The sequence below is a fragment of the Brachyhypopomus gauderio genome, chromosome 6 (assembly GCF_052324685.1).
Source record: "Brachyhypopomus gauderio isolate BG-103 chromosome 6, BGAUD_0.2, whole genome shotgun sequence".
Lineage (NCBI taxonomy): Eukaryota > Metazoa > Chordata > Actinopteri > Gymnotiformes > Hypopomidae > Brachyhypopomus > Brachyhypopomus gauderio.
In genome coordinates this window covers 13,016,513-13,035,827 of record NC_135216.1, presented here as the reverse complement: position 1 = coordinate 13,035,827, position 19,315 = coordinate 13,016,513, and the positions used below count along the sequence as shown (strand labels likewise).

The window sequence follows — 19,315 nt, the reverse complement described above, 5'->3', positions numbered from 1 at the left end:
CGAAAACTCTCTGCGGACCTAACAAAAGTCACAGGCAAAAAACATCTACTAGTATAAAAGTCTACTATACAAAAAACTATTTTAATCCCTTATCGACTTATAATTTTTTTTTATTATTAGCCACTCAAAATATTTTGCGATGGCACACGATTATGTGAAATTTCACAAAAATTTAAACCAAGCAATTTTACATACTAAAATATTTATTAAACGAAAGAAAAAACAGTCAAGCAGTATGCAACACATAGCACAAGCAGCTTTATTTTTTTCAATGGCATCAAATTGGAACCACTCTAGATGGGCATGTTTTCTCATAAATTTGAGCCGAGTCTATGGACATTTTAGCAGCAAACCAGTTTTAAAAAAAGATATAAAAAACTACCCATACTTCACTCACCTTTTTTAACCAAAAAAGGAACTGGGTAAAACCCCTGGTGCTTTGACCAGCATTGATACTCTTGCTTTAATTTGGTTCACGTACAACTCGGAAATATTCTGCAATCAAAGCTTTAAACTGAACATAATCAGGAAAGTATAAATGGAATGAAGCAATAAAGCCTTTTTTCTGATCAATGGTATAGTGTACAAATAAAAGCACAGACCGTACCAAGTCTAAAACCACTGAAATTATGCTGTATAAGCCATTATATAATTGGTCTTCATTGGTGCTCATAATGGTAGGCTACTGCCATTTAATTGTAGCTTGAATTAAAATGATTTCACATGTTATATTTGTCATACTAGTTGATTTACCAATCTGTTACATGCCTTCCTTGCTCAAAAACCTAAAAGTGGAAAGTAATCGCCTATTAGAAAAGAAAATACCCACAAAATCTATTTTAGGTCAACATATTATATAACTGAACAAGAATATGAAGTTATGAAAAACAGAAAGCAGATTCTATGATGTCTGTGTCATGAATGCCTGTTTTGAGTAACATTTCATCATTTGGTTAAGTGCCAACCACATTCTGAAAGACAAAATCCCGAACAAATATTCTAAAACCTAGTAATGAAATTAGGAGCTGTTTTAAAGACTGAAAAAAACAGAATGGAGCAACATTTGATTATAAATGCGTAAACAGCCTGTAGCAACATTCTGGTTACTATGTTAACAACTGGAAAGTCAAGGCAAAAAAAAAAAAACCCTCACAAAACAATTTGATACAGTTTGCTTATTTTTCCAGTGAAATACAAAGAAATACATTACACAAAAAAAGAAACAAAAATGGTTATCAGTGACTCATAAAAATGATTACCAATTATAATCAGATCAGAATACAGTTTTAAGGCGGTGGTTATTGTAACAGTAGGAAGTATGCACAACTACATACAAGTCTGTTCACTGGCTGTGTGAATTACACAAAGACATTCCTGGGTAGTTGTATTATTCTGCATATACCAATTTAGAAACAAATTCAAATGAGAAATCCATTTTATGATGCATCTCAGGTCAGCTAGGGAACTGAAAGCTCGAAGAACACAGATTAACATTACTGATCTTTTGAGCACAATGTTGCTCCGTAGAAAATAACATTTCAAGTTCAAGCAATACAGCATAGCACCATCAATACTGTCACTCAATTAGACAGATTTGTTTCTTGTCGCATCACAATCTTTTTTCTAAATATTACCATTCAAATGCCAAAACATAAAACAAAATGAATACAGTTCAAACAGGGCCAGAGCTTAAGGAGCTTTATAAAAACAAGAATGTCAATGCAAAGTACCACTATCCAGCAACATGATACACATTTGAAAATAATAACTGATTAAATAAAACAAGTCAACTTATATTCAATTTGAAGTAAAACAAAGGAGTATGAACAATGAGAAGTATTTGTTTATTATTTATCTCACCCTCATGCATTTAAATGGGGAAGAAACATGTAAATATAAAATCATTTTTGGGAAAGCTTTTTGTTTCAGAGGGGAAGACACGGAGGCGGGTGATTTCAAGGTGCTGTCTTTGTTGACGAAGCTATATCATGTCAACAATATAATTTAATTTCTATTTTAAAAAAGTTACATTCCAGAGCTTTAACTTGCAAATCAGCTATAATTCTAAAACATCACGAGTTTAGTCCAGACCGTTGAGGCCTACGGAAAATTGAATACATAAAACACAGAGGAAAAGCCACGATCACATGGCACACATTTATATTTTACCATGAAATCCTCATTTTCTGACATCTAATGCCCACGAAAACTAACCAACCCACCCTTTTGCTGTCTGATGGAAAGGCAATGTTTTGAAGACTGTTTAGCAGTTAACGAAACCAGGCAAGCAGTACAACAAATTTAAATCTAACAGAGAGAAGAAGCATTTTAACCATCACACACAAAAAAAGCGTAGGAATGTTAGCAGTATAAAAGCGTGAGGAGTTGTTACACAACGGAAAAAAAGGAGACAGACAACTACCTCCATGTTTTATTCTCATTTCAAATATGACTCCAGAATGCCATGTTACAAACAGTGTTAAAACGGACGGCGATGAAATGACTGAATTAAATTAATGTAGAATTAATACAGTGAATAGTTTGCTGACTTAATTTAATATGCTATAACAATGATTAAGCTGATTCAGACCTGAAACATGTTGAGTCTAAAACCACAATCATAAATAGTCCTGAGAGGGGAAAGTGGAAGAGAATGAGTTGTATTTATCAGACCTCATATTCTTCACTATGCAAGGCAAAACGTCCAAACTGCATTAGTGGGTATACTCTCTGTCTGGTAAACACAAACCAATGAGTCTACTGAGATCCTGAGTGTGTGAACGAAGCACCAGTGCTTATCCGGTTGAACCTGTGGGTTTACGTCTATGTTACAGTGTCTGTGTGTAGCTTCTCCTCAGACTAGTCTCACTTCAGCCGTGTCCTACAGTTCTAAAGCAGCATTCCTTTCTTCCCTCCCTCCCTCCTTTCAAACTCACTTTGAAGAGCGAAACAAGAGGCTGGTGATCGCTGGTGATCCATCCGGGCTACCCTCTACCCAATGGTCTGACAGACGTGAAAATCGGAAGGCTATTATCGAGTTCTAGCTATCTGTACAAAGTCCTGAATTCCAGCAGTCACGCGATTATCACATTAGCCTCCTCACCCTTTTGCGAACGCTCTCGTTACCTGACATTGGAATTTTTAAACCTCATTCGCCATCTCTAAAACTAGATTCTCTTGCGTCACTGCACTACAAGTACATAACAAAACCACATGCCGTTTACATCTCTGCTTACTTTGATACTGAGTCATTCTAATAGCAACATGCTACCCGAGAAGGGCCGTCCCTTTAACTAAATAAATGAGTTACCATACCATGTCCCCATTAGCAGGGGCTTACTGTATGAAGTCATACATGGGATATAGTATTCTAGGACCTAGACCTTCAAAAAAAACAAAAAACAAAACAATAACATCAAAACAAAACCACAATATGTAATCAACGATCAACACTGATATTTAAAAAATAATTGAACAGTGTGGAAAGTGGAATGAACATCTGGTGTAGCATAAAGCCAGGGAGTGTTGTTACGTATTACTAGTTTCAAAGGCCATTTTATCAGACGTGAATGAAGCTTAGTCTAGAATTTCTCTGTCAATAAGGACTAGCCTTAGTCTGGATCCAGAAAATCAGCCCAGGAGGAAATTTGGTCTCTGGGTTTGAACAGCGCAGTGAACAATGTCCCAGGTGCCTGGGGCAGGGGTGAGGAGTGAAGACTAAAGCATCACGTCTCCTCAGCCAACGTGGAGCCAAACGTGCACTCATCGCTGTGAAGGTTCGCAAAGGCCAGCCTTAACCCACAGAGCATGGCCACGGGGAGACACGGAGAGGGAATCGCTTGACCCACAACCGTGGGTGGTTTAGTAGGGATAAGGGAGCGTGAGTGTAGGGACTCCGTCTTCTTTAGTGTGGTTCTGTTCTACAGACCCACACAGGCAGTGACAGCTGTTGTGTTTTGTACAGTACAAACGTGAGGCCAAGTCACTCCCAGGCGGCTGGTCGGGGGGGTCGGGGGGGGCGTGATGGGCCGTCCGGCCCTGCTTGAGTGCTGGCAGGTCCGTCAGCACCCTTTAAAGTCAGAGAGGCCCCCGGCGTTGTGACGTAGCAGCCTCAGGATGGCAGCGCTGGCAGCAGAGTTTGCTCCCAGCAGAGGGACTTCTCGTCGGGGAAGTCAGGCAGGGAAGCAGCTTCTGATTTTTTTATTTTTCCGTCCCTAAATCCCTCCAGGCAGCGAGCAAGTTACTGCCACAGCAGGTCAGGATCAACCAAAAGTTGTTGTAATACTTCAAAGACCTAAAAGCAGCGTGTGAAGTTGCGAGGGAAGACGGGTTCAGGTGTGTGTGTGTTTGGGGGGGGGGGGGGGGGGGTATTGTGGGGGTCAGGGGCCTGAAGTCAGTTCCTCGGGCGCAGCGTGTCTGTATGAAGGCTGCAGGGCTCTCAGACGGCTCTCTCCTCCAGGGAGGGCTTCTTGCTGGGAAAGGGTTGAGCATACAGGCTCTTACTGCTGCTGTTCAGACTCTGGAAGTATGGGTGAGACAGCGCGTCATACGCCGATATCCTTCTGGCGGGATTGAATGACAGAAATTGCTGCGAGGATGGAAGAAAAAATGGAGAGAAAAATTGTTTATGTTCTTCCATAAAGATGATTCAGCAACTGCATATGGGCAGGGCATAGAGTTACAGAGAATCCCAAACCACTGCAATAATGTGCAATGGTGCTGGAGGACAGGACTCACGAGTAAAAGGGATTTGCCTGGGTCGTCCATGTCTGGCACAAGGTCTTCTATGGGCTGGGGAGGGCGAGGGGTGAAGGCACTCTGGGGCAAGCCCACCTCCTGGGGCCAGTCTTCAGCAGAAGGAACGCCAACCACACTGGAATCATCCCCATCATCATCATCGTCATCATCACCATCATTACATTATCACTAGTTAGTGACATCTACTGCTCATAATAATAATGGCTGACACGTTTTCATATCATTGGATCCACGGTTGTATATCATTGAATGAAACTACTCACTCGAATATCTTGCCCAGCTGGTCAACATCTGAATTCCCACGGAAAAGGGGTCTTAAAGAGAGAGAACAAACAGGACAGTTGGCATCATGACTCATAACACTAGCATGCACTACAGATATGACTGATCCATTTGAAAACCCCTAGTACTACGCTTTCACAGTCTGTGGGCCACATCAGAGCAAATACACCACACTTGGTAGTTTACTCTGTAAACACATCCACCCAGTTACCATCATGCATTTATTAATTCTGAGATGAGTTCTTGTACAAACAGTAGTCTTCATTCTCTACAGGAGGTACTAAGAGAGAGGGACTAAAAGAATGAAAACAAGAATGATTGATAGAAAGTGGAAACATCCCCTCACAGTGTAGAGGGCCCAGTCAAGTCATATAGCAGCAGTTAAGTGAGCAGCGCTGCTGTAAGCGCAGTAGTTTCCTGGCACGGCAGGGAGTGAAGAGCTGGCGAAACCGAGGGCTTCATGCGGAGTAGACGTCTTGTCTTCAGACGTCCTGCCTTCAGACATCCTGCCATCAGACGTCCTGCCCTCAGACGTCCTGCCCTCAGACGTCCTGTCTTCAGACGTCCTGCCCTCAGACGTCCTCCCCTCAGACGTCCTGTCTTCAGACGTCCTGCCCTCAGACGTCCTCCCCTCAGAGGTCCTGTCTTCAGACGTCCTGCCCTCAGACGTCCTGCCCTCAGACGTTCTGCCTTCAGACGTTCTGCCTTCAGACGTCCTGCCCTCAGACATCCTGCCCTCAGACATCCTGCCTTCAGCTTTCGCTTTGGGCCCCCATCTGGACGGCGGTGGGCAGGCACGCCTCCCCTGGCATGCGCACAAATTCCAGCCGTCACCAGTGCTGGGCTCCTGTCTCCAAACCGCATCCACCGCTGGAGCAGTGAGGGTTGGGGACTGGGGGGGGTCCTGAATGGCCCCATGTGGGGGGTGGAGGATATCAGCTGTGTGAACAGCTTGATTTACCTGAATGTGAGAAAGATCTTCTGTCTGCCTGGTATAGACAAAGCTCCCTTACCCACAAAAAAAATCTAACACTAGGAAAATTTTAACCTCTAATAAAACCAAACTTACACTCAATGGCCAATAATTTAAATGCATTAACACCTCTAGCAATAGTCCTTAAACAGAATATTCCATGCAAACTTTGTGGAAAGGGTTGTGGAAAGAGTTCACCTTTTAAAGAACGAGCTATACTTCACTGTCTGCTGTATTCCATGTCACCACCAGAGGGTGCCCTACTGCAGACCAACAGGAAGCAGTACTAGGCCATTCACTTTAGGCTCACAGGGAACCCAACTGACTCTCAACTGGAATGAGACAAAGAGCAGCTCAGACCACGTGCTAGCTCTCTGCTTGGACTTACCCCATCAGCTCATGAATGCCACCTCCCATCACCTCGAAAAGGCCTTTCTGACTGAGAATATTAGGCTCAAATAGACATATGCTGTATTTTGTCCACTGCTTGTGCAGCAGAGAAAATTATGTTGTCAGCATGTCTCAGCCCCTGTCAGCCAGAGACGGCAGGTTGGACAGAAAGGCCCTTATGTCACTGTGTGGTTCAGATGCTAAACATTCTTTACAAGTGAAAACCAAAATGAAATCGTTCCTTTCTTGTTTTCAAACTGCCTGTCATTTGAGAAGGGCAACTGACATGCCATTCATTTGCCACAGAGAGAGAGAGAGAGAGAGAGAGAGAGAGAGAGAGAGAGATCCGTGGGTTTGAAATGAGAAACCCTCAGAGTCTTCACGGTCTAACTGGGCAAAACGGACAAAACCAGTTCTATTTTCTAACAGTGGGGGAAAATAAGAACACCTAATGCTAGGTCATGCCAAAACAAGTATGGCTGAAATTCTGTGGAGCTGGAGTGTCTCCTGCCCCGGGGCTACTTGTTAGTCTGAATGAAGTAGGGGCTTTTTGCACAAGGCTGATATTATGCTGCGTGCGGCTTCCTGAGGGAGTGGGCACAGACAGAGCACCAGGCCAGCACACGCAGCTGAGTCACACCAAGTCCCAGTTTCTCCATCCACATTCCACCCTGATAGCCTCTGGAATGCCTGAGCATGTGTGCACGTGTGTGTGTGTGTGTGTGTGTGTGTGTGTGTGTATGTGTGTGTGTGTGTTCGTTCCTGAGAGGAACAGATACAGAGAAAGGGGCACGGAGACATGGGACAAAGAGACAGGGACCCCACTCTACACACATGTGCATGTGTGCATGTTGAGAAAGTAAACAAGACGTGTGGACGTCGTATCATGTAGGCTGCACTACCGTGACATGTCTGACCTTTGGACCGGTGGAATGTCAACAGCCCTTGCAATGTCATTCATAAAACGCAGTGACTAACGTTTCCGCCGCCTGAGAGACGCAGAGACAGACTTGCACGGAGCGTCATGAGTCCCGGGGAGGCCCGGCCCGCGTGGTCCACGGCCTCCCCTGCAGCATCAGCAGAACCGACGGTCCCGAGGTGACGCGCACGGCGCACGCACAGCTCAGAAACTCAGAAAACCACAGGCACACATAACACAAAACCCAATGAGGCGTGGTCAGCACAACCGCCCCCACTCGGCTGGGTGTGTCTTTCTCACTCTCCACTCTTAAACCTCCATCACTCCATTACCCTGCTGGAGCAGCTCGGTTCTCAGATCCGAATGGAAGCCTCGGAAAGGTCTCGCTCCCAGGTGCCCTTTAATTTGCAACAGGTGGCCTTTGAAAGCAAAGTTTTAATCATCTCCAGGAGAGAGAGAGAGAGAAGGAGGTGCACTGTTAGGAGGGACTGAAACACCTCCCTCCCTCCACAAACACTCCTGGAGCAGGGCCAACAGCCGAGCATGGTGGCTTTCTACAGGGCATTGTGTCAGGGGGAGAACGGTTGCTACAGTAGACCAGCCCAAACTGAGGGACGTCTCCGTCAGTGTAAAGCTGCATTTTACAGCATACTGTGAAATCACTACTGGAACAACTTAAGCAACATGAAGTTCAGGTATACGCCTAGCGTTTTTTTTATTGACACCTTTGCCGTTTCGCTTCGAGCTCAGGATGTCGGACGTAAGTCCACTTGAGTAAAGAGACAGGTGGGCTCGTAAGGATGTGAAACACAGGATGTGTGTGTGTGGGTGTGTGTGCTCTCCGATGCACACCTCTCCCTCCCTGTGCTATCAGACAGCCCGGCCCCATGAGCACCAAGAGGAAGGCAGCTGCCCACACTTCCTCCCCAGCACAATGCGGGACAATCTGCCATCAGCCGCGCTACTGTGACGAGGAGGAAACACACACGCAGAAACACAAACTGCATACATTACTTACGTCACACACACACACACGCTTTAGCGTGCGAAACTCACGCGTGGTCTGATTGCCGTTATACAGTAGGGGCATCGGGTTCATTGGAGGTGTTTAGGGGAAGGAAATTCAGATTACAACTCGATCACGCTTTTTAGTACACTCACCTTGTCATGAAAAGCTGCTTAACTTTCACACTTTTACCTCCTCATACACCATTTACAAAGAGCTGCTCGGTGCCTATAATGCACTCTGAGCAGCAGGACAGAGAAGTCCTGCAGGACAGAACAGGACAGTAGCAGGGCGGAGAGGCCTGCAGGACAGCAGGGCGGAGAGGCCTAATGCAGCTGACATAGAGGAACATGCCTTGCGGGGTCCTCAGATGCCTTCTGCAACTACAGCAAATAGTGAGAGAATTTCCCCAACAGTTTAACAGCCTCAACTGACTGAAGAAATGTGGTCACAATGAAGGAAAGGGCATTTGAAAAAAAGCTCTTCTAGATTTCATATGCTCGCCACACATTGTGAAACACAGAGGAACAGTTACTACTAAAAAAAAGCTTGGGACAGCACATGTTGTGTTGTTTTGCTAACACAGTCTGACCCAAATCCTTCAAAATTCGCCTGATAAATGTCACTGAACTTGAGTGTGAAAAGATCCACTTTGGTTCTTCAGTCCAAACTGTGTACTGCATACAGTGAAAAGTGCCTAAAGCTGGACTTACAGTGAGCAAGAGTGACCACAGCAGGAACTAGCAGGTGGTGTTTACATTCAAAGCTAATCTATCATCTGAGAGAGTACAGTATCAAGCTCAGTCCGGCTCGCTCTGCGCCCCGTTAACCCCGCATTTAAGCTCCGACCGCTTCTGTGTCATTTCTGAAACAACTGAAAGTAATGCGTAAGCAGCACGAAACGTCCTGCAGCAGGACACGAGCAGGTAGTCCAGGCTCGACTCGTTCTTCACCCTTCGACACGAACGTGACACCTTCTGCTTCGAGAGTCATATCTGCATCGCGTAATCGCCTTCAGATCTGTGCAGGCTGCAGTATTCTGTGAGTATAGGGGTGACGAAGGTGAGTGTGGGTGGAGAACGCTACAGCGACCAGGTCTCACCTTCTCCTGAACATCTCAGCGAAGATGCAGCCCACACTCCACAGGTCCACCGGGGTGGCGTAACTGGACTGCAGGAGCACTTCCGGAGCCCGGTACCACAGCGTGACCACCTAGAAGACACGTACACAAGAAAAAGCCACATGTGAAGAAGCAAAGGGCAGAGAGGCGGGGCCATCGAATGGAACCGTTGTGCCGGCGACGGTCCCTTTAGTGTGCGGACGGTGCCAGACACGCGCCACTCTTTGGCAGTCCAGAATCTCACCGCTGAAGGACACCGAAATGCTCCTGTGCCCCTGTGACCAAGTTACGTAAGGTATGAAATCTTATCTGGCAATGTAAGCCATCGGGAGCATCTCACATGGTTGGTGAGTGCCTCTGCTCCAACCACGACCTTTGACCTCCAGTAAGATATAGACAAACAAGCCACGCAGCCCCTACGTCCCGTTCCTCTTACACCCCCCCGTCACAGAATCACCTCTAACCCCCTCCGCCTAAACCCAGAGGCAGACGTGTCCCGCTGTCCTGCAGGACAGACCGTGACAGACCTGGTTTCGTGGCGGACCAGGCGCGCGGCATACCAGAGCCGCTAACAGCTACGAGCGGGAGAGCGTCCAGGCGAAACTCGGTGACCCCTCCGCAGAACGTGGACGGCTTCCAGGTGCTTTCCCTCCCCGCCGCTCTGAGTTCCCGCGGGCTCGCCGCCCAGAAACCCTGTGACTCGCCGGCACAAAAACGACCGCCCTTGTGTTTGTAAGCAAAGCCTGGGATGTGTATCAGGGGCGTGCATCATAAAACACACGGCACGTTGGTGTGCATGGCCATACGATACAGCACAGACAGAGAAAGAGAGAGAGGGGGGAGGCAGAGAGGACAGGAGAAAGTGAGAGAGGGAGAGAGAGAATAGGAGAAAGTGAGAGTTTGAGACAAAAAGAGAGAGTGAGAAAGTGGGAGACGGAACAGGAGAAAGTGAGTTAGGTAGAGAGACAGAAAAGGAGAGAAGGAGAGGAAGAGAAAGACAATGAGAAAAGACAGGACATGAGAAACAGAGGAAGAGAGGGGGAGCAGAAGAGAAAGGAAGAAAGAGCGCAAGAGGGAGAGGAAGAGGGATAGAGAGGGGAAAAGAGAGCATGGTCTTTAACCCATTTGATAAGAGCTTGGTTGTGTATGGTGAAGGTAAGCAGCAGAATGACCTAACGCCACTGATTCAGGCCTAACTAGAGAAAGGTCTGGTACTGTGCAACAGGACAAATAGGACCTTTGCAGTTCAGCCCATTCTATAAAGAATCAAAATGAGTTGTTATATTGCAATGCTCAGTGTACAGGCATTTTGACAGCAATAGCTAAGCTATTAAATCTCATGTTAACCATCAAAGACTTTCCCAACTTGTAAAATGGCAAAGGCCTTAATGCAAGATCAGTGCAAATGGAATTAAATTAAGCTGAGCTTTTGTGAGGGGAGTTATTTTTAGTGGCGGACGACATGTGCTATGATGACACTTTCTCATCTCGGTCTTCCTGATTCAGGGGAACTAGAGAGGAAGTCAAGAGGATGAAACAGTTTAGTCTCTCTATTGTCATGTGACTTCAGCAAGGACATACGATGTATCCTAAAATAGCAGCGTTCTTCTTCTCTCTGAACCCCATCATTCATAATCGCACTCCATTCACCTTGTTTGACCATGTGGCCGCCGAGGCGATGGGCCACCCTCCCCAGCATTGTGCAGAGCACATGTCTCTGCTCCGCAATGACTCACTGCATCTGGAGACCTTCACAGAGAGCGATATGCTTTGGAAACCGTGATGAAAAGGCCCTGTGGGTTAGCACCTGCGCCAGCTTCCAGAAATAACCTTCGGTGCATGAATGAATGATCGCTGAACGTTATTCTGTCGAGGTTGTATCAGAATCCGTTGTGCGTATGAATGCTGCAGGGCTTCAGGAAAAAGATGCAACCTAACGTGAACCCTGTGAGCTCTGTCTGCACGACTTCTAGGAAGAACGGCACCAATATATCCGCTTTACTCAGTGCCGCGTGTTTGTGGTGTGGCCTTCTATTAACTCAAACACACATGTGCACGCAGCTGTCTTACACATGCCGTGCCTGTGTGCAGAACCTGTGTGCGGGTCACCGTGAGGGATCTTCTGTGAAGGACCGAGCGCTGGCTCGGTTGTAAGAGGACCCGCCAGCGCGTCGTGCCCCGCGAGGCACTAGCATTCTCAGTCAAAAGACTTTTCGGTTTCTCACTTGTTGGTCAAACTGTCAGAACTGCATCACGTGACGCTTACCCACAACGTTCCTCTATCATATAGTGCACACCACTGTCTGTGGAATTACAATTGACAGTGGCTGCTACATGCTGCTGCTTACCTAAGAGGGCGTGCTGCGTGGCAGCAGGTTGGTGCTTCAGCTGAGCCAGGGGCACAACAGCCGGCTCAGGGCCCCAGACCCCCCTTGTGTGCCTCAGCCGCCCACACCTGCATGTTTGCTTTCCCTATTTTCATTGCAGCACAAACAGGCTTGTTGCAGCCAGCCAAACCTGGTCCCTTTCACTCCACATCCACCAGGTAAAAACACGCATTACTTCATTGGCTCTTAAAAGGAAGCACCCATGTACCATCATCGTCATCATCATCATCATCATCATGTCTCTCAGGGTGGTGCTACCATGTTTTGTCTGGCAAAAAGCTCAAATATGGCAGTCCGGACTGCCTTCAGATTAAAGGACAGCATTCTGCACATTCCTATCTGCTGAGACAGAGCGGGCCCACTCGGCCTGCTGGGACGGGGTCAGCGTGACTGCCCGATGGCACATCTACCCAGCCCTCACACGACCAGGCGCCGGCCCCTGGGCTTCAGCCGCTCCGCTCCGCCCGAAGAGCTCACGTCCATGCAGTCGCGGTGCTCCCAACGCTCACCCCCTCACCACTCCCCTCCAGATATAAAACAACAGAAACACAATGTGACTCAGAATCAGAGTGGCCGAGGGGTTTGGCGGCAAGCCCATGTTTACATTCTCCCTCTCAAAGGAAGCGAAGGATGGAAGATCCCTCCAACACAAGTCTTTCGTCCGCATTCTTTCAGACCGCGCCTGGACGCTTTTAAAGGCGCAAGTCTACTGACTTCACACAGGACAAAGCTCTTTGCTAAAAAAGAAAAAAAATTTGCCACAACTGTTGACCAGTTATTCAGTTAAGACAAGATTTGAGCTGTGATAACATGAACCCCTGCACCGAAGCCTCCTGGTCAAACTACAACCCTGCACACGCCGGCTATATTTACTGCAAATCTGTTGCTTTTACTTCCTATAGAAAACTTACTTCAGTCACTCAAAGTAACTTTCAGTAATAAATGAAAGTGCTTCACAAAAGAAAGTGTTAAAACATTAGCCTTTTGTGACTTTTGCTGACTATTTGTATTCTGAGTATAGACCGAAGAAGGGAGTAGACATCATAGACCTGCCAGGCCCTCAGCGATGAGGCACCCTGAGTGTAGACCGAAGAAGGGAGTAGACATCATAGACCTGCCGGGCCCTCAGCGATGAGGCACCCTGAGTGTAGACCGAAGAAGGGAGTAGACATCATAGACCTGCCGGGCCCTCAGCGATGAGGCACCCTGAGTGTAGGCCGAAGAAGGAAGTAGACATCATAGACCTGCCGGGCCCTCAGCGATGAGGCACCCTGAGTGTAGACCGAAGAAGGGAGTAGACATCATAGACCTGCCGGGCCCTCAGCGATGAGGCACCCTGAGTGTAGACCGAAGAAGGGAGTAGACATCATAGACCTGCCGGGCCCTCAGCGATGAGGCACCCTGAGTGTAGGCCGAAGAAGGAAGTAGACATCATAGACCTGCCGGGCCCTCAGCGATGAGGCACCCTGAGTGTAGACCGAAGAAGGGAGTAGACATCATAGACCTGCCAGGCCCTCAGCGATGAGGCACCCTGAGTGTAGACCGAAGAAGGGAGTAGCCTCACTGCCTCACTGATCACTGTCTGCTAATAATGAGGTGTGAGGAGGCAGCGTGTGAGGACGGGCCTCCTCCAGGCCTCCTCTACTGCCGTGTTTTGTCTGGAGACGAGCCATTCTTCACCTCCGAGGCGCACAGGCTGTAAACACCATTGTTGGGCAGGATCAGAGTCATTCGGGGGTTTTCCCCTGCTCTTTTAAAAGCCCATTTACAATGGCAACAATGCTGTCAGGTCCAGCCAAGAGTGGCGAAAGATATATGAAGTCACAAGTGAGCTGGGGAAAAAAAAGAAGGCACTGCAAAATCGCAGCCAAAGTATGCAGAGCTTACAGGAATGCTGCATGGGGCCTCTGAGTGAACAAAGAGAGCACAGTCAGCCTCTCCTTCCCCTGCACCACCACATCCGCACATCATTAGTTGGAAAATTCCTGATATATGCTGTAATTTTTTTAAAGGGGGGTGTTACAGGCAAGGCTTTAATATCCAGATGCCATTGAAGCCCCCCCCACTAGCCCCCGACGGTCTTCCGTTTGAGCTGGCCTGCAGCCAAGACCCCAATCAACAATTAATACAGACGGGGTCTGAGAACGAGGATGCACCTCTCCCTATGGATGACCAGCGGTGAGGGTCACACAGGAAATACCAAATAAGAAGCACTCTGCATCGTGCTGTGGCTCTGCCCCCCCCCAAACCAGCCACAGTTAGAGCATGCGGGGTCATATTTCCTTTCCTCCTCCTTCCTTTTGGAATACCGGGGGAGATATCTAAACATTCCCAGAGTGTGCCGCACGTGCTCTCCTGCGTGCCACGGTTTCTTTTTTTCCCCCGTTTTTTTTTTCCACAGCCACGCTGCTACCTCCGTGTCTGCCCAGAGTGAACGCACATTACCTGGCAGAGATCGGCAGGGCTTACCTCACCATCAGAGCCTCCTGACAATCTGAGTATGGAGAGATCGAGCTTGGTTTACAGTGCCTTCAGACTGACAGCTCCTTAGTAAGAAGCAGAATAGCTTCAAAATGGTTGATAAACAGATTGAACACGTTTATTTTACGTAATTTGCACTTGTGCTAAACGCCCTTAGGCACATCAGCACATAAAACAAATGATGGGAAAAAATGTTTTGGAGCATTCCAAGGATTCCCAGCTTCATAGGAGATTTTGAAAAGTAAGACACAAAATGATCTTATTCGTGTTGATTGCTAGTACAACAATTCAAGGTTGAGAGGTATTTGACAGATGATTTGTGCGAGCCTCATTTGTCCGAGCCTGGTTATTCCAGGTGTAACAGCAGGAGTGTCATAAGCTCACATTATTGCTCACCTGTTTCAGGCAAATGTAGATCCAAAACACATTTGTATTTTTCACATTGTGCAGAGTGGTGTTTCAATCAATTTAAAGTGAAAGCATCACATAAGATGGATAAAATGGTGGAAGGTTACACAGTATACATGTACTATACACTCTTCTTAAGGCCTCGTGTTCATGTTCAAGTGCTGCTGTCTTATCACTTTAACTGTAGTCCAACAAAGTTCCTACAGACTGAGAGGAGACATCCTTTCCATTCTTAGTCGGCATTCTGTTTAATTGTGCTCCTATTGTGTTTTAACATCAACAGGTCACGTTTCAGTTCCAGTTTTAGGCTGTTTTTCCCGTTATATTGATTGGATCGTAGCTTGTGATGCAGACACCCTGAACCTGTTTATGATTTGTCCTGAATTCTGTTGCCACTATGAGGTTCTGACAATCAAAAACTAAAATGGAGCCTCTTGGTTAAATGCTACCACTCAGACTATTAGACAAGAATGTAGAAGAGGGGTGAGGAAATGGGGGGGGGGAAAGAAATCCTCAAGTAGATCTTGATAACTTCACAAGTCGCTTAGATGACTATCAATTGGCTGTAAAATCTGCAAGTGAAGAATTTTTAAAAAATTATTGCCAAAAACTTTCATAGACCTAAGGTTCCATTTAACATCTGAAATATTTTAATTAACCATACAGTTGGTTTTAGACAAGATCCTTCTCTTGATTCATGTGAGGATTTCTTGAATATCTTCAGAACTAAAACTGAGACTATTGGGGCTCATCTTACTTCTCTTGCCCAGGCTTTCCCATTTCCTCTACCATGTCCAGATGTGTTACATGAGATTGAAACCGTCTCACTTTTGGACTTAACAAATCTAGAACTGAGAGCTTAAGCCTGTGACCTCTCTGTTAGATGTTAATTCTCCAAAGCCAGTAAATGATATGTTCAATACTGATGGTCCTAACTTGGTCCTACAAGTTTCACCCCAGTTCACTTGGCTTAAGTAGGTCTGAGGTCTTCACAGAACTAGTTGGCTTTTCTGAAGACACATTTGAAACTTAAGAGTTGACTATGCCTTAAGACTGTGGAGCACCTTACCATCTGCTATTTGTGAAATGTTTTCTATCTCTATTCTATTTAAAATTGGGTCTGCTTTTAAATACTGTTTTCAGCTTGTGACTATTTGACTCCTGCATTTTATGTTGTATGCAGCACTTTGGTCAATAGAAGTTGTTTAAATGTGCTATGTAAATAAAATTAACTTTTTTAATTAACTTACTAAATCTTCATTTAATCCTCTGGTAGTCTGTTAATAGTTTTGGGGGCAGGCTGCGTGAACACACACTGCTACTGAGTTTAACCTCATCACTATGGCTTACACAGCCACCATAAACCTCTAAAAGCAACAAGTATTACTTTGGGGGAGCAGAAAGATTACTGGTTTGAACACTGACTCATTTCCCATAGCCACGAAGGTTAAAACAATAAGCGTTGCTCATTTAGGGACATTCAAATGATGCTTTCATTTTCAGTTTAGGGACTTAAACATCTAAAGGTTAGCAGGTGGAACAAGTCTCAATTACTCATTTCATATACTTACCCATCTAAGCCTCCATTTGGTGCTGCATTGAAAGCTAATGACTCTGAAGATTCTGTCTGGAGTTTACTGTGCTAACCGGAAAGCCAGATGGTCATAGCCCTTAAGTGAGCAGATGGAGTATGAAACACTGACAGACTACTGAAGAATTATAGGACAGGGCTTCTACTGCACATCCTCAAGCTTTGCTTTATAAGGACATGTTGGGCACAGATTAAGCCAATAATCAGCTCAAGAATAAAATTAATTTCCAGTCTGAAAATCCAATCCTGTAAAATCTTCCTTAAATAGCAGCTTTCACACTTTCATGCACTCAATAATCTTATTATCAGCAAAATTCTTAAAAAAGGTAATATTCAAAGTTACAAATCTACTCAAAGGACCTAATTATCCTAATATTCATGTTTCCGTGATGCCATCATTGTCAAAGGCCAAATGAAACTATAATGCTAGTGCCCTTGTTATTTGTAAAGTACATGATTTTTAGCAAACTATAGTGTATGAACAATTGTAGAATTTAGATCTGATTATATCTGCTTTAGGAACTGCTATACTGTGAATAACATATAAATATTAACATTTTTATACAATTATTTAGCTAGTCAAATGGAGGATTACATTTACAGTATTTAGCAGATGTTCTTGTCTGGAGTATCCTACATATTTATTTGTATTACAGTGTATGTGCTAACTGGGAAACAAACTCTTGTCCGTGGTGTCCCCAGCCTCTTTCCCTAACTGTTGTACCATGTGAACTACAAACCAGTCTTGTGTTTATAGTTATCATCATTCTGGCAGTGAGAGCGATCACATTCGATGGGCGGGACAGTTTGGTTTACAGTAGCAAGGAGCCTGGTGAGTGCTTGGGGAGAGTGTGTGGGGGGTGTTGATTGGATAGATGGTTGCTAGGAGTTGCCAACATGAGGAATTCATTCCACTGGAAGAAGGGGAAGGAAGCATCAGAGCCCAGAGGACCCACAGCAAAGGTTGCTATGGAGTCTGTGGTATGCAGAAAAATCAGCCGTTGGAAAGAGGACCTCTTTTTGACATAGCACAAAATGGGCTGCATCAGACTACTGGTGGATCAGGCTACGATCCACCAGTTTATTATCACAAAAATAAACGAAAGCAGATGGTGTTTCAAGGGTTAGTGGCCCCTGTTGGGACCTGGGTCCTTTTCTGAAAGGCCGATGAATATGTCTGAGACACAAACTGTTAAGAGGGTTCAAAAAGTCCTGTTACTGTACTGGTTAACGTGTTGCCTCAGACAATGGCAGTTGGTTCACTTGAGTCATCGTGAGCTGGATTGTGTGAGGAGTTCAACTTCCACATCATTCGAGTGTTGAAGAAACTGCAGCCGCGCACACGCCAGCTTATTTTATAACAGTGATTTTACAAATGTGCCGGAACAAAGCTTGTTGTGCGTATGACTAGCATCTGCTATATACGTGTCACTGGCATTTCAGCAGTGTCATGTCAACAGTGACTTCTGCATGCCAGTGACATGTAGAAGTCATGTAGGGTCAGAAGGATATATCCTTTGTATTAGAAGCCCTTGAAATGTAATCTTGGGCAAGAGTCTGTCCCCAGTCTTTCGAAAGAGTTGCTTTAGCATAAAATTTTAAAAAGTGGCTTATGTTAGCTGAAATAATGGTGCAGAAAAAGTCAAGCAGAGAAAATCATGTATTTGTTTTAAAGCAAAGATATTTGCCATAGGTTATTGGGTGGATTTTTCTGTTTCTAAGAAAAAGGAGATGACATTGTTCACACCACCCAACCTAACATCACATGAGTAGTGTGAGCGGGAACTATTTTAATCATATGCCTATGATAACAATTATACATCCATCCACTCCACATGAAATGGTACAGGTGGCAGCTAACCTCACTCTCATCTCTGCAACTATGGTAATGACACAGATGTGGGTTACTGCAAACAAACCAAGCAGACATCACTCAGTGCTTACAAGCTAATATTAGCTGCACTGAAATGTGACTAAAGTTAGACAGCTAGGGTGGGAGTGTTAGTGAATCTCCCACCCACTTCTGAAATTATCAGTAATAACACAGATGTGGATTGTTTTTGAGCAAACCATGCAGATACATGATCACTCACTGTTTAATAGCTAACATAAGCTACACTAAAATGTGACTAATGTTAAACATCCACCTAGCTAGCATGCAATCATGTAACATTTCTGTAATAACCACGTGAGTACAGTTAAGTAATGTCACGGTACAGCCCCTGACTCCTCCCCCAGGCTTGTCTGTGTGTACTTACGTCCGTCTGCATCTACGTGTGTTTACATTTGTGTGTGTGTGTGTGTGTGTGTGTGTGTGTGCGTGTGTTCGTCTGTTAGTTCGTCTCTGTGATTCATGTCATTTGTCGTTAATATTGTGTTGCACTTGTGTCTTGTTTTTGTTTTTAAGTGTGCATTTTGGTCTGTGTCCTTGCTCGATGTACTGACTTCGTCCCGTGTTAGCGCCTTTGCTAAATAAACGTCTACGTTGCTAAATAAACCTCTATGTCTAAAACTGCTGTCGTCTCTGTATCCGGTCACCCTCACCATGTGACAATAGACCTCCATTCACCAGCATCCTCCAACCCTTACATTTCATTTATTAAAATGAGAATATAGCCTCAATCTTCTCTCAATCCATTAGAGAATAGAACACTTTTCTCAATTCCTGAGAAGTGTGTTATCTCAATCCATGAAAGGTTAACACAGTCCTGAGAGGATGTTATAGTCTTCTCTCAATCCATTTTAGATAATAACAGTGTTTAATAATAGGATTTTAGAATAATGGTCTCAGGCATAGGAACATGCCTAAGACAAGAGTATTTAAGTACCGGTATTTCTACATATGAGGAACATCTAAGATCTTCAGGCAATTTGTTAGATATATAAAAAAAGAAGAAATAAAATAGAGATAAACAAAAATATACAAACCAAACAAAGGTTTCAAAATAATAAATTAAAAGATTGAATACAAAAATGTATCTAGAAATAAAAAAATAATGT

General features: G+C 45.1%; 1 protein-coding gene across 2 annotated transcripts in view; it reads right to left on the bottom strand.

Annotated features, from left to right (window-relative positions):
* Nucleotides 1-236: 236 nt before the first annotated feature.
* cdk6 (cyclin dependent kinase 6) overlaps nt 237-19,315 on the bottom strand; it is a 30,616-nt gene continuing 11,537 nt past the window's right edge. For both annotated transcript variants that reach the window (XM_077008778.1, XM_077008777.1), the window contains exons 5-8: nt 9,431-9,540; nt 5,022-5,072; nt 4,738-4,873; nt 237-4,588 (exon numbers count right to left, since the gene is read on the bottom strand). In XM_077008778.1, the coding sequence (XP_076864893.1) occupies nt 4,439-4,588; nt 4,738-4,873; nt 5,022-5,072; nt 9,431-9,540 (447 nt within the window). In that variant the 3' untranslated portion in view covers nt 237-4,438. The remainder of the gene's footprint in view (nt 4,589-4,737; nt 4,874-5,021; nt 5,073-9,430; nt 9,541-19,315) is intronic.